Raw genomic sequence first — 14,740 nt, 5'->3', positions numbered from 1 at the left:
GCTCCCCTTATGCCCAGATATTATGACATATAATGTCATAATAACTATGATAACACTACAAACAACAATCTTTCTTAAAGGGATAGTCACAAAATTAACTAAAAACACAAGGTTTTAACCTTTTCATTTCAGTCCATAATTATTATAATAGACATTAATAACTAATACATAATAATAACATATTTACTTTTGTATCTGAAATAGTAAAGTATAAAATTAGAAATCAAAACTTTCTGCTTCTTGTAAAAAAAAAAATAGATTTTAGTAATAGGTCTATTTAAGTAACCATCTTGGTTTTAATCCGCACTTGCTGAACAAAACCTTTATCCAGAACTGTATCCACAATTCTCCCCACCAACCAAGAATTTCTTGGTGCAGAATTATCCATAATTACAATGTTTCCACGTACAAAATTACATTTAGCTTTAGACCATTTTTGTAATAATGAAAGATATTCTTTAACCCATCTTTTCCAAAATAAATCCATGATAAACTGCATTTGTTTCCATCTCCATCTTGCATAGATATCTTCTTTATTAAATTGACCCAGAGGTATTAAAGGTTTAGATTTAAGAAGTAAGAGATGATTTGGTGCAAGCACCTTGATGTCATTTGAATCAACAAGAATTTTCATTATTGGACGAATATTTAAAATAGAATCAATTTCACACAATACGATCTGAAGATTGTCATCATTCAGTATTTGACTATTCAAAATGGAATTAAGAATTTTCTTAATTGATCTAATCATTCTTTCCCACGCACCACCATGATGGGATCCTGTGGGTGGGTTAAATATCTAATTAATTTCTTTTTTTAAGTTATGCATCATGAATTTGATATTGATTCCAATTTTGAATTGCTTTTCATAATTCTAGTAGAGCTCCTGTAAAGTTAGCTCCATTAATTCTTTTTCTTAATTACGACTGGCGATAAAATGAAGAACATTGATAAAAGAGTCTGTATCAAGTTATAACGCTACTTCAGTGTGAATTGTGCTCAAGCACAAACAAGTAAAAATAGCTCCATATTGTTTTTCAACACTTCTTCCTTATTTTACTTAAAAAGGACCAAAATAATCAGCTCCCATTTATGTAAATGGGGGTTCATCAACCAAAATTCTGTCTTGTGGTAAATCCACCATTTGTTGTTGTTCAGGTTTAGCATTTGTACGTCGACAATTAACACATTTTGATAGAATTCTTTTGATCAATGTTGAAACACCAAGTATCAAATATTTCTGGTTCAATTCTGATACTGTGATTACAACCATCATGACCTATTTTCTCATATACATGTCGAACAATCAATTCAGAAATATGAAATTTCTTAGCTAATCTATTTGGATGATCACTTCTTCTGGCATGTTTGCTTTTTCCAATCCTCCTCCTACTCTCAATACATCAAAAATAGGATTTAACTTGGAAAAATGACTTGCCTTTCTAACATTCAAATTCTTCTTCAATTTTGATATCTCATTATCAAACATTTTTTTCTGACAAAAACGAATTATCTCCAATTCAGCATTCATCAATTCATTAACTGTTAGGTAACAGCTCTTTCAAGACTTCAGATTCTCTTGGTGGTATGCAAACATTGTACTCTGAGTTATACCATATTTGTCCTTCATTTGTTCAAAAGATAATAATTCATTTCACGAAAAACAATTTTCTATTCTTTTGATCCCTTTTCTCTCCCATTCTCTATAGGAAAGGTTATCTATTGTGAAAGGGATTAGTTGATTTTTGCGTCAATATTAATTTTGGTAGTTGATAATTTGTTTTATTCCTTTCTACGTGAATCTTCTTCCAAATGTTGAGCAGATGGTGCAGTACTGCTGAATTCTTATATTGCACCAGTTCAGGTACCTTCTCCCCTATTTTATCTAGCTCTAATCTGGTCCAATCTTGTTTTTCCCTTCTTTGATAAAAATCTGATAGGTATCTTAATTGTGCTGCTCTATAATAATTCTTAAAGTTTGGTAGCTGTAAGCTGCCTTGTTTGTACCATTCTGTTAATTTATCTAGCGCTATCCTCGGTTTCCCCCCTTTCCATAAGAATTTCCTTATTATTTTCTTTAGCTCCTCGAAGAATTTCTCTGTTAGGTGAATTGGTAATGATTGGAATAGGTATTGTATCCTTGGGAAGATATTCATTTTAATGCAATTTACCCTTCCTATCAGTGTTAGTGTTAAGTCTTTCAAATGTTCTAAGTCGTCTTACTTGAAGGACAAATTGGGAAGCAGGCTGAAGTTACCAGAAGGAAGCAATTTTGAATATGTGATTACAGACACAATGATAATTAAAAGATTTATAACAAACATGTACATCAAACTGCAAGAGAAAGAGAATGAGGAAACAAGCTGAAAACCCAAACAAAAATGGGAACAAGATCTAAACATAAAGATAAAGAATGAAACATGGGAAAAGCTATGCTCCGGAACTATGAGAAATACAATAAATTCGAGGTTACGCATGATACAATATAATTGGTTACACAGGCTATACACCACACCCCAAAAGTTAAATAAATGGGACCCAACAGTATCAGACAGATGTTTTCACTGTAAGAAGGAAACAGGAACAACAGTACATGCAATTTGGGCATGTGAGAAAGTGGAAACATTTTGGGACGATCTAAACAGGTATTAAATAAAATCATATAAAGCAACATACCAAAAAATCCAGAGATCTTTCTTCTAAGTCATATAAGAAGTAAAGAACTTGGACTCGATTTGGTTGGAGCACAAAAAAGATTTATTATGATAGCCTTAGCTGTAGCAAAAAAATGTATTATGTCAACCTGGAAATAAGAAGATATAGCCTGAGAATACAGCAATGGTACATAGAAATGAATAAATGTATTCATTGAAAAAAATAACATATAATTTAAGAAATAACTTCACAGTATTCAAACAAATTTGGAACAGTACATGGAACACAACAGAGAAGTCCTACCGCGGACCTCCACCACCTAAAATGACAGAAGGAGAAGAAGACGAAATGAACTGACCCAGTATGTAAAAGTAGAAGACACAAATTTCTTGTTTATTTTCATTGTGTGATGACATTGTTTAATGGGTTTAATGTATCATATAGGTTGAACATTGAGTGGGTGGGGAGGGGGGAAAAGGGGAGAAAATGACACTGTGTATATTCAAGAGGGAAATGTTTGTGTGTATTTTGGTCAGTATGGTTCATAGTGTGAAAAATTTTAAAAATTTTAAAAAGACTTCAGATTCTCTTTCTTGAGATGATGTAAAAACAGTTTTTAATCTAAGAATCCATGCTACTGACTTTTTCAAACTAAACCATGAGGAATAATAGCAAATTAATCAAATAATTGGATCATTCTCATTAGATAGTTGAATAGTATTCTCTTTAGTGCTTTGGATTTCTAGATATTCCATTGAAACTTCTTTCAGTCCTTCTGGATTTTGAGGTCATTCTTCTTGAGATTACAAAAGAAATTGAGGACTGAACACCTAAGTGTTAGCTCTTTGCAGAAACAATCATACCTTTGATCCTCGTGAAGCCGTGTCAACTGGATTATCCACTCTTTTAACATATTTCCATTGATTAGCATGTAAAACCTTCTCAATCTCATTATGTTAGCCACAAAGGTATGAAATCTCATGGTTTTGTTATTGATATATTTAAACACTTGTGTACTATCAGTCCAACACACAGAATCTGCCAACTCCATCTGTAATTCATTTCTTAACAGTGTCCATTTTGCTCGCCATAGTAGCGGCAGTCAATTCAATTTGATGTATGGTATCTGGCTTTAATGGAGCCACTCTGGCTTTTCCCATTACAAATCTACAATGTACCCACTCTTGGTTATTTCACAGTACTAAATAACTGACAGTACCTTAACCACGTTCGTATGCCTCAACAAAATGGTGTAACTGAGCAAATGTAGCAATTCCAGAGTCTGTAGCTTTAAAACATCTGTTCACTTAAAACTTTCTAGCATTTTAAGATTCTCAATCCAATTCATCCAATCTTGTACGATGGAATCTGGTATAGCTTCATCCCATCCAAATTTTCTTCTTAACAATTCTTACAGAATTTTCTTGGTTATTAATACTACCGGTGTCAATATTCCCAAAGGATCATATTTTGAGCTTATGATCGAAAGAATACCTCTTCTTGATAAAGGTAATTCTTTCAAAACAATTCTGAATTTGAAAACATCAGATTGAACCCACCATTGTACCCCTAGAATTCTTTCGGCAGGTAGAACGTCACAATCCAAGTCAAGATGTTTTATTTCTTTTACTCTTTCTCCCTCAGGAATAACAGCCAACACATTTTGACTGCTGCTAATCCATTTTGTAAGGAAGAAACCTTTATTACAGATCTCTTTCAACTCATGTTAAAAATCTATTGCTTATTTTTTCAAAACCATTGAAGTAAGACAATCATCAACATAGAAATTATTTCTGATGATGCTTATAGTTTGAGAACTAAATTGCTCTCAGGAAATGTGCTGAAGATAATGAAGAGCAAAGTTTGCACAACCCAGAGATGAAGTTGCTCCAAATAAATTATCTCATTCTGTATTCAATCATATCTGTACTGTAATCCCCATTAGGCCACCATAACAATCATAGAAAATCACGAACTTCTGATGGTTCTTTCACTTAATGAAACATCACTTCAATATCTGCTGCAATCACAATAGGCTCTTTACAAAATCTTATCAGGGTGCCTATTAAAGTACTGGTTAAGTCTGGACCTTGTAAAAGTTGAGAATTAAATTAAACTCCTTGAAATGATGCTCCACAATCAAATACTACACATAGTTTCTCCTTTTGTGGATGTATAACTCCATGATGAGGTAAATACCATTTTCTACCATCTTTACATTCCAAGATATCTTCTGTTACCTTTTCCACATAACCCTTGGTTATCATATCCAACATGACATTAGTATATTCCAAATGAAAGGAAGAATTTATCGTGAATTTTCTTTTCAAATTCAGCAATAAACTGTTCTACAATTATTTTATCGTCTGACATAAAAAATTCTCTTTTCTTCAAAGGAAATGCTCTACAGTAATGACCATGAACATGCTTAACAGAATTTGAAACTAAATCCAGAAACTGTTTGTCCTCCTTCGAAGATTCTTGAATATCTTTGCGGCATTCAAGGAAATTAATTTTAAACTGTTGTTCCCACAGATCATCAAGTTTGACAATTGAAATTCTGTTGACATTTACATTTGATGACTCATAATCATTATTCATTTTTGCTCCTAATGGTCCATTAATTGTCCATCCCAGCAACATTCTCATAGCATAAGGTCCGTCATTTTGACTCCTTATTACTTATAGAGGTTTGAGAGCTTTTGGTACATCTAATTCAATTAACATCTCAATTTTAGCATCAATCTTGGGTAAAAAAATGTCTTTTAAATGATCCCACTGTTTGATATCATCCTGATAGGGAATATTCTCCTTATTCACAGGCTAGTCTTCTGAGTATATACACTTGAAAGATCGCAAAATTCATTGCTATTTAATCCAGCAATCTTTAAACCTGAAACTATATGAGTTTCAATGTTCCTTTAATCATTCATGGTCTTCAACAAGATCTGTGATCTTTTACCATGAAGATTAAGTTTATTCATCAATTCAACAGTAAAAAATGCTGCAGTACTTCCTGGATCAAGAAATGTGTAAGTATGAAGCTTCCTTTTCTAGCCTTTACAGACTCTTTTGGTTGATTAGCAGTCCAATTAAGAATGTCTCCATGTGATGTGGAAGAAAATACAAGCAGTGAGGTTGACTAACTCAAACGTAGTTGGTAAACAGCCATTTAATACAAGTCTGGACCTGACTATTTGTGTTCAGCGCAGAATAGTATTTGGAAGCCAAGTTGTAGCCCTAATGATAGTGTATTATGACGTATCTTTTTACAATTAGTTTTAAGAACAAATGCAATCAAAATCTAGATATAATTTGCAACAGTTTCCATGGGAAACACTCTGGCTAACCACCACACCAAGCAATTCGCTTTACATCAATTGCTCCTCTTCCAGTTACCGGCTCGAAATGACTGCCGCCCATCACTTACTTTTTTCTAAATTGTAGCAAGCTCAGAATGCAGCCACATCTGAGGAGACGCGTATCTGACAGCGTGCTGTGTGCACCATAACCCTGGAAGATGACTCCCCCGCCCCATCACTTTTTTTTGCCTCTAGTTCACCCGGTCCATTTGTAGGCTCACATGGACAAAGGAGTGCTGCACCAGCAATATCTGTAGTGGTAGACCAACGGGTCATTCACACGCCAAGTAAGCGGATTGCCAATGTGAAAAGGTCTCTCAGGGTTCGTCGGGTCATTGAATTCAAGTGGGGACATCAAACTTCATCTCTATTGAATTCTGGACAGTGCATATGGATTTCTACGTTTCCTCAAAACGTATGGGGTTTGTAGGGTTAATTGGTGTATTTGTGCGGTACAGGATCGTTGTCCGGAAGAGCCAGTTACTGTTGTTTTCAGAAAGTTTTTTAAAAAATCTGTTTATCTGTGTATAAATCCTTAGTTTCGATTAAATGCTTTCCCCCATTAATCCATTTCCCAACGTCTCCTACTCACTCAACCAGGCTTTATACACACCGTAACCTGTCACCCCACCTGCATCCATCTTGACCCGCAAACATAATAAATTAAACAATTCTAACAAAGGTCAAGAAATAATTCTCGAGGGAGTCCACTGATTAAAATGTTCAATTCCCAAGTGATACCAATTCGTTAATCAATGCTAAAGCATTCGCCTTACACCATTTGCCTTTGGTGTGCACGACCGCTGGTTTTGTGCCTTGTCCACTCATTTCGGCAATTCGGAACAAATGATATTTGTTGCTTTGCCTCCGTCAAATGGGTCCGTTGCGCCCTTCAGCAAGCGTAATTTACCTTCACTCCAATGCTATTTACCTTACCTGCCCTTCCATTGACACCGTCTTCATCTCCCGTAAAAGTGGAGAACATAATAAAGAACTCATCCCAACCTCGTCACATTCTCTTCCACCCTCTCTCTGCTGTACGTGCGTTTGTAAGTACGTATCAGCAAATTCAATCTTTTTTTTTGCTGTTGTTATCAGAACCTTGAATAGCTGTCCAGTCATGCAAGTTGATAGCTTACACCGGTTAATGCACGTTTCTGTTTAATACGAGCTCCTGCGCCTTTTTAATGTGACACTATTCCCTCCATGGGTATGTTGTGCTTTTAAAAAAAAATGTTTGTACATCTTAAAGAGATTGACTTTGTAGAAGACTGTCTTTCCTCGGCAGGACGGACACCGATATTTTCAATTCATGGCTGGCATGTTTTTGCATCACTTTTTTCCCCATAGTCTTCATACAACAGCATTCTGAATTACCACTGCACAAGAGCATGCTGCAATCTTCCACCATTTACATAATAATCCGATTTTTTTTTTAATTTTCTTTCAATGTGAATGCCCTCGCAATTCCCAAATTTACACTCCAGCTGCCATCCGTTCGTCACTCACTCACGATATCGAAATCTATCTGCGTCACTTCACAATTTGCTTTTCCACTCCCTTTACAGTTATCAGCAAATTTAGATCCACTACACTCGGCCCCCTCTCGCAATTCATTAATCTGCAACGGGAACAGTTGTGGATCCAGCGCTTATCCATGTGACACTCTTCTTAACTACGGAATGGCGATAAGAGACCCATTTATTGGTCAACTAATCCTGCATACATGTTAATACATTATCCGCATATCTTTTCTCATGGATATCTTTTATGCGGTCACATATCAAAGCATAAACATCCATCTGTTCCCTCTACATACTGCGTTCATTATACAGTATCTTCAAATAAGAGGAGTACTTTTGTCAAACAAGACTTTGCTTCCTTAATCCACACTGCGCCTGGCAAATGGAATCCAGGTGCCTCACTCTATCATCGTAGATGATCATTTCACGTATATTAAAGTCCCCAGGCGTTACACTGACTGGACGATATTTACTTAACTTTGTAAACTTTCTTTTCTAAAAAGTACGACACTTTGTCATCTTCTAATCCGCCTGGACATGCCCAGCGACGAAAATTCTGGGAATTCACACCGTCTTCACTTTCACCCTAATCTCATCGTTAATTTAGAGCGCTCTTTCCATTCTTGTCCATCTTTCCGAATCACCTGACATCATTGACCGTGTAATGCCCGATCATCTCCACCCCGCAGCCACATTTATGCAATAACAAATAATTCATTCCACTTCATAATGAGTTGTATCAAATGGTCGCTGGCTATACTTCAAATAACAGGGGCATTCAAATAAGGTGCCCTGACTTTCATTGAATTTGGAATGTGTGCGTAGTATATTTGATTTTATTGGTCCATTTTATTTCTTTTCTTTTTGTTCTCTGCATTTCTTACCTGTCTTTCTGCATGGATTCTTTCACAACCCGCACCATTTCTTCGCGCGATCAGTGATGCCCTCCACTACAGCACTCACAAATAAATCCCCCCTCGATCCCCAGTCCTGTGATTCCATGGATTATGGTTGTCCCGGGCTATCTCGCTGAAATGAACCACCTGCCTGCCAAAAAAACTCGGAAAATGAATGCTAGCACTGAAGTTCCTAGCAAGACGGCGGAATTCAACTGAAAAGAAAAGGTGAAGTGTAAAGGTGCAATTGGCCGCACGAGGTTGTCTTCGAATGGCAATTTGTTTCCAGCTACACCACTGGGTAGTTCTTAATGCTGGACGAGTAACAACCCTGTCCTCAGCGGAAATTAACTTGTAACTGGGGACATTAAAGGAGAATATGAGACCCTACATAATCGTACACGATTGGCTGTCAAATATAGGGTGACCGGAGAATATCATAAACTGATAAGTGCCATTAGAGAATGGTTAAAGCCGAAGACAAAGAGCAGTAAATATCCGCATAAGGATGGCTTTGATTTATGAATGTGGGGCCGTCAGAGAGAAAATGACAGCCCATGTCTACGACTCAATGTAGCAAAGACGAGTGTGACACACAGATAATTCGATCGTATTCTTTATTTTAATGGGTGGGCGAGGGAGCGACAACTGCAAACGACTGATGAAGTTAAATTAAAATCTAATTTGGCGTAAATGAATACCATCAGTATTTAGTCTTCGCATTGCTTGAGATGAATGCATTGGAGCGATTTTACGAACACAGAAAAATACTGCCGTTGCCGAGTATTCCATTGCGAATTTCACCTGCTCCCTGAACTTAGACTGGGTCGCTGCATAGATAAACGTGTTGGTGCAGCAACTGACATTTCTCAGGAAGAAGCCAACCTGTCCAAAGATAATTTCGGAATCATTCCACTTTCCACCTGATCGTGCTATCTGATAATAGATAGAGTTTAGAACATTTGTCAGCCACAGGAGTATGAAGCTGCCGGAGAGGGTGAAGAGTAAAACTATAGACCTCCTTCTGCTCTCCATTTCAGGGTCATTCCTTTTCGCCCGCTTGCTCTGACCCTTCAGACTCTGACGGACGCGACTAGCTAATAATATGTGCCGGACTGTGAGCGCGTTCAGCAGTAGGATTACGACGAAAGGCAACAACGGTGTTAAGACAGTAGCAAACAAATCAAATGCCACCCATCTGGGATCACTGAAATAACTAAGTTTCATTTTCGTGAACCACGGTATATTGTTGATAATCTTGCCAGGTTTTCGTGTGAAGTAAAAGGGTATGTTTTTCAGACAGAGCAAAATACCTGTTGTTGACAGCATGGAAGCTGCGTTTTTCCCCGTGCAATATGTTGCTTTGAAATTCTGACAACAAATAGCGACAAATCGATCAAAGGTGAAAGCTACGGTGAACCAAACAGAACAGTCCATGGCGGCCCGAGATAGTGCGATTAAAGTACATCCGACAGGGGTGATGTCCAGAAAACATACTGGGATGTAATGATATTTGATCCTATTCAAAATGACCTCAGTAATAACGACCAGCAGATCCGCTGCTGCCATGGCCACCAGGTAGCGAGTGGTGCAAGTGGATAGGCCACATTTAGCCCGCGACAGGATTGCAATCGCCACTCCATTCACTGAAAAAAGCAGAGAGAACGGTCAGTAAAGGATTGGTTATCACAGGTTCTTCACATGTAAATGCCACTTTAATTTCATTATGCAAAAGCACGAGATTGGATTCGGATGGATTTTACTCGTTTGAACACTTTATGCAAATTTTCAACTATCTCCCAACCTGCCTTATGCTGAGGAAAGTAGAAGTCGGGGGGGGGGGGGGGTCTTCGTCTTAACGGGTGGTCCGCAACGCGTTGCAACTCAGTAATTGGAAACACCTTTGCTGATTCGGCTGTAATCGTGCTCTCCAGGGCTGTAGGAAATCAGAAACGGGAACATTTCGAGAGCGAGTTCAGGGAGGGTCTCTGCAAGGACCAACATCAACATAAATGGATTGTTCTGCTGCTTCACTGCGGAAAATCACCAGCGAAATATACCATCAGTTTGTTGTTCAAATCTACTGAGCAGAGGTCCGCACTTCCAGTAATACCACGGTCACCTGTGGGCAATTTTCTGTATCATTGCAACCTGAAAGATGATCCCAAACAGAGAAAATACCGTTGTCAATGGAATCACAAAATACTAATTCTTTTCACTCTTACCGAGGACCCCAGTGACAGCAACGATCACATATAACAATTTTACCACACCATCATATACTAGCAACATTTTCTTTGAAGCGATTGTTTCCTTGGTGTTGGTTGAGACCACGTTGAACGAATTTTTCAGGAAACACATTCATAAAGGTTTTATACATTTGTGGAACTCATCCGGGACCTCCTGCTTTAACGTTGTGCTCATTAAAATCCGAGCAAGCGGGTGACAACAACCTCGTGAAATCGCTGATGGCGTCAAGTGGTTTAAATTCATGAGTGGCACGTACATGAGAACAAGGCAGAGAGAAACTCAAGATGTTTCTGCCACAGGCAAACAAGTACACAAGCTGAACATTTTAAATGAAATAACAACAATATATCAAGAAAAGATAACACATATAAAAGGATATAGGCGCGAACATTCAGAGAGGAGTCACGTGATGGAGTAGTGACTGATTGGGTAGAAACAGCCCTCTCCAGAGAAAAGAAAAAAAGTGTGGAAAAAAATAGCTCCATAAGCATAAAATACAGGAAGAGAAAGATAAAGTTACAGAGATGAGACAGAAGATGGCACCCAAAAGATAAAAAGTAAGAATAACAGTGAAAAGGGAAGAAGGAAAATCACTAGAGAAGAAAGAAGAAGGCCTTACCTGCATGTCGGAGCAGGGAGCCACCGTGGAGAGGAGAGGCCGATCTCCGGTGTTGGTGTGTCCCCGGAGGAGCGGTGTCCTCCCAACCGGCGGACTTCAAAAATGGCTCTCATAATGCGCAAGTAAAAGAAAAGGTTAATGCCGGCAGGAGGGGGACTCAGCTGTGGAGCAGCCCTCAGCTGCTAGATGCCCAGTATCGGGACATTCGGCTGGGGGAAGCAAGCAAGAAAGAAGAAATGAAAAGTGGTGAGAAAGAGAATGAAGGGCTGGAAGAGGGTGAGCGGTAAGGGAGCGATTGGCAGGCCTAGCGGCGGGAGGCCCAACAATGGGTTGACCTGCAGCAGGAGACCCAACATCAGGAGACACAGCAGCTGGAGGCCCGGCAAGGATATAGAAGCAGCTCACCAGAGAAGGATGCAGATACAGAGAAGAGAAGATGACACAGACATAGATACAGACACAGAAGAAGAGGAGGAAGAAGACCAAGAATTTCAAAGGAAAAAAGTAAAATGGAAGGACAAAGTTTAGATAAAGCCTTTTTCGAGGTTTTGAAGATGTGAACAAGGGCAGAGTTGAAAATATTGTATATATGGATTTCAGCAAGAAATTCAACACTCCATGTTGCTGCAGGTCACTCTTGGGGGAAGTGAGAAAATTGCATCTGGTGTGACTGCACAATGCAATGATTCACTGAGTTTACATTTCCAATTGGACTATTCCTCTGCAAACCTACAGAGACAAATCTCCCCATTTCTCCTTCTGCTGCATCCTGCTCCCTTGATCAGGTTGTCAAACTTGTTAATTTTCTCACCAACTTACAGGCTGCCCACAAATTTACTGTGTCCATCTTTTGTAACTCTCTCTCCCCTTTCTTTTTTTCTATTTCAAATTTTGGAAACAATTTATCCACGGTGATCTTTTATAAACTTACTGACACCCACAATTGCTTTGACTAAACCACCTACACCCAGCCCTGTGTATGGATGGAATTTATTTCTCTCAGTTCCTTGGCCTCCACTGCATCTCAGAGATGCAACACTTTATCCACCCTCACGCAATTGAAAAGGAAATGGATGAAGTGTTTGTGGATAAGTACATAAACAGACAAGGTTAACCCATTGAGTGGACTCCAGGGGCCCAATGGCCTACTTCTGTTCCAGTATCTTATGATCTTAAACAGAAAAATGAGGACCTGTCTCAATCAATGTGGTCAACTCAAGGCTTTTTCAGGTGCATTCTATGCTAAGAATGCGCCTGAAGAAGCAGAAGTGGCCTTTAAATTGCTGTTCAGGTGGCAACGTTTAAAGCGCAACGCTGGCCACCTGAAGGACACAGCTGCACTGGATACGGTTCTGAGCACACTCCAGCTCCTGCCCAGTATCAGCTGTGATCTCGCCCACTGACGTGATGTCATTTTGAGCATGACGAGAAGGAACACAGGACAATGGCAGACCCTGTGCAGACAGGAGACATAATGATGATGATTTCAGCATTTCTGAGAGTTCAGAATGAGATACAGCAGATCCTTGGTAAGGCTATTTGTGGTGTTGAAGCTTGTCAGGAGAAAGTTCCTGCAAAAGTTGACAGCAACTAGTGGTCGAAAGGCACATGGAGCGTAAGCGGTGCAGATGAAGGCGAATGCTGCTGGTCAGTCAATTAGCTATGGTGACACATCGGTCTCTCTGGAGATTGAACCGACCCCAGGGTGCTGATTTCTGGAGTAATGTCCTCACCAAATTTGATGATGCAGAGTGGAGCAGACACTTTCGTATGACATGTGGCAGCTTTCACTTCATGCTGGAACTCATAGAACCTCACCTAAAGGTGCATAGACTGGACTTGTAGTGACCATTGGAGCCCGTACTTTGATTAGCTGTGGCCTTGTGGTGGTATGTCACCCCTTGTGAGTATCGATCCATCAATACCATCTTTGGAATAGGCGTCAGCACCATGTGCATGGTGGTGCAGGAGGTGACTGCCTCCTTTTTTTTTTGAAATTTATTTATAGTATCTCCATACATTCATTTCAAATTGACTTAGTATAATATTACATAATAGATACTAAATAATTTTCAAATGTTCACCCCCCCCCCCCCACCTCCCCTCACCCCTTAGGAAACCACCTTTTGGTGGTTAATTCCCAAAAACCCAAATGGGTGTGGTATAAACCACAAGTGGCATATGACTTTCGGGAGCAGAAGTACCACTCCCTCCCCCCCCCACCCCCCCCAGGCAGACAAAATACACGTATAAACTGAAAAATCATCATTTCTTATATCCATAAAACCCCGGTCCATCAATTTAACCAATCTTATTCATAAAATCTTTTTCTTGAAAATCCAAACTTGATATTAAATTTTGCACCCTTTCCACCCTCCCAACACTGAGTTAAACATTGTTTACAATCAATAAAAGCTTTTTTTTTTTTTTTCAAATCTTCCTGAATTTCATCCACTGAATTAAAACACCTCTGAACATCCCAGTTCAACACCGAATCTTCCATTCTTCTCAGTCTCAAGTTGAATTTGTAGCTTACTTTCAAAAAAAGTTTTTTAAAATCTTTTAAAATTTTCTTGAACATAATTCCTTCGGTCTTGATCTTCTAAAGCATCAATGTTATTCATAAGTTCTTTCTTCTATGTTTCTCAATTTAATATCAAATTTTCCACTTTGTCAATCTTCTCAATGTTAAGTTTATTTTCGAGAAAAACTTATTCAAAATTTTTAACTCTTCTTGGACATTTCTCCTTCAACTTTAATTATATAAATCATCAATCTTGTTCATAGTTTCTTTCTACTGAGTTTCCAAATTTAATAAAGTTTCCGTTTTTTCCAATTTTCTCAATATTAAACTGCTCTTGTTGTTTAGTTTAAAAAAAAACCTTTTCAAAACTATTAAAATCTGTTTGCAATGTATGCATACTCACAGATAATAAATTCACTCTTCCAATATTCCATCCAAAAAATAATCACTGATAAACCTCATTGCAGGTCAAGGAGTTCCATATATATGTTTATCTTCAGAAAATATTTCAAATATTTCAAATCAACATTCGTCGCCATCTTTCAAAAAGGAGTCCGAAATCAACTTTAATAAGTTCTGTTCTTTTTTTTAAATTTTTTTATTTTTCACACCATAAATCACATTAACCATGGTACACACTTTTTCCTTTTCACACATATACAGTGCCATTTTCTCCCCCCCCCCTCCCTCCTCCCATCCCACCCTCCCTACCTCCCCCCTCCCATCCATTTAAGGTATAAAATCTAGGATACATTAAACCAGTCTGACAATGTTGTCATTCAATAAAAATACACCAGAAATTCCACTGAGTCCATTCTTTTCATTTCCTTTTCCTTCCATTAACTTAGGTAGTGATTGTCCCCGGTAGGTTTTCGCTATTGTGTTTAATGTAAGGCCCCCATATTTGTTCG

General features: G+C 38.3%; 1 protein-coding gene across 1 annotated transcript; it reads right to left on the bottom strand.

The window, feature by feature from the left end:
- Positions 1 to 9,108: 9,108 nt before the first annotated feature.
- On the bottom strand, positions 9,109 to 14,226 carry LOC138758926 (probable G-protein coupled receptor 139). Its single transcript, XM_069928587.1, has 2 exons — positions 14,199 to 14,226; positions 9,109 to 10,082 (listed from the first exon to the last, which is right to left on the bottom strand). Exons 1-2 carry the CDS (start codon positions 14,224 to 14,226, stop codon positions 9,109 to 9,111), a joined length of 1,002 nt encoding a protein of 333 aa, XP_069784688.1.
- Between the last annotated feature and the right edge of the window lie 514 nt (positions 14,227 to 14,740).

The sequence above is a fragment of the Narcine bancroftii genome, chromosome 1 (assembly GCF_036971445.1).
Source record: "Narcine bancroftii isolate sNarBan1 chromosome 1, sNarBan1.hap1, whole genome shotgun sequence".
Classification (NCBI taxonomy): Eukaryota; Metazoa; Chordata; class Chondrichthyes; order Torpediniformes; family Narcinidae; genus Narcine; species Narcine bancroftii.
The sequence above is the reverse complement of the archived record's forward strand: the minus strand, read 5'-3'. Positions and strand labels throughout refer to the sequence as shown.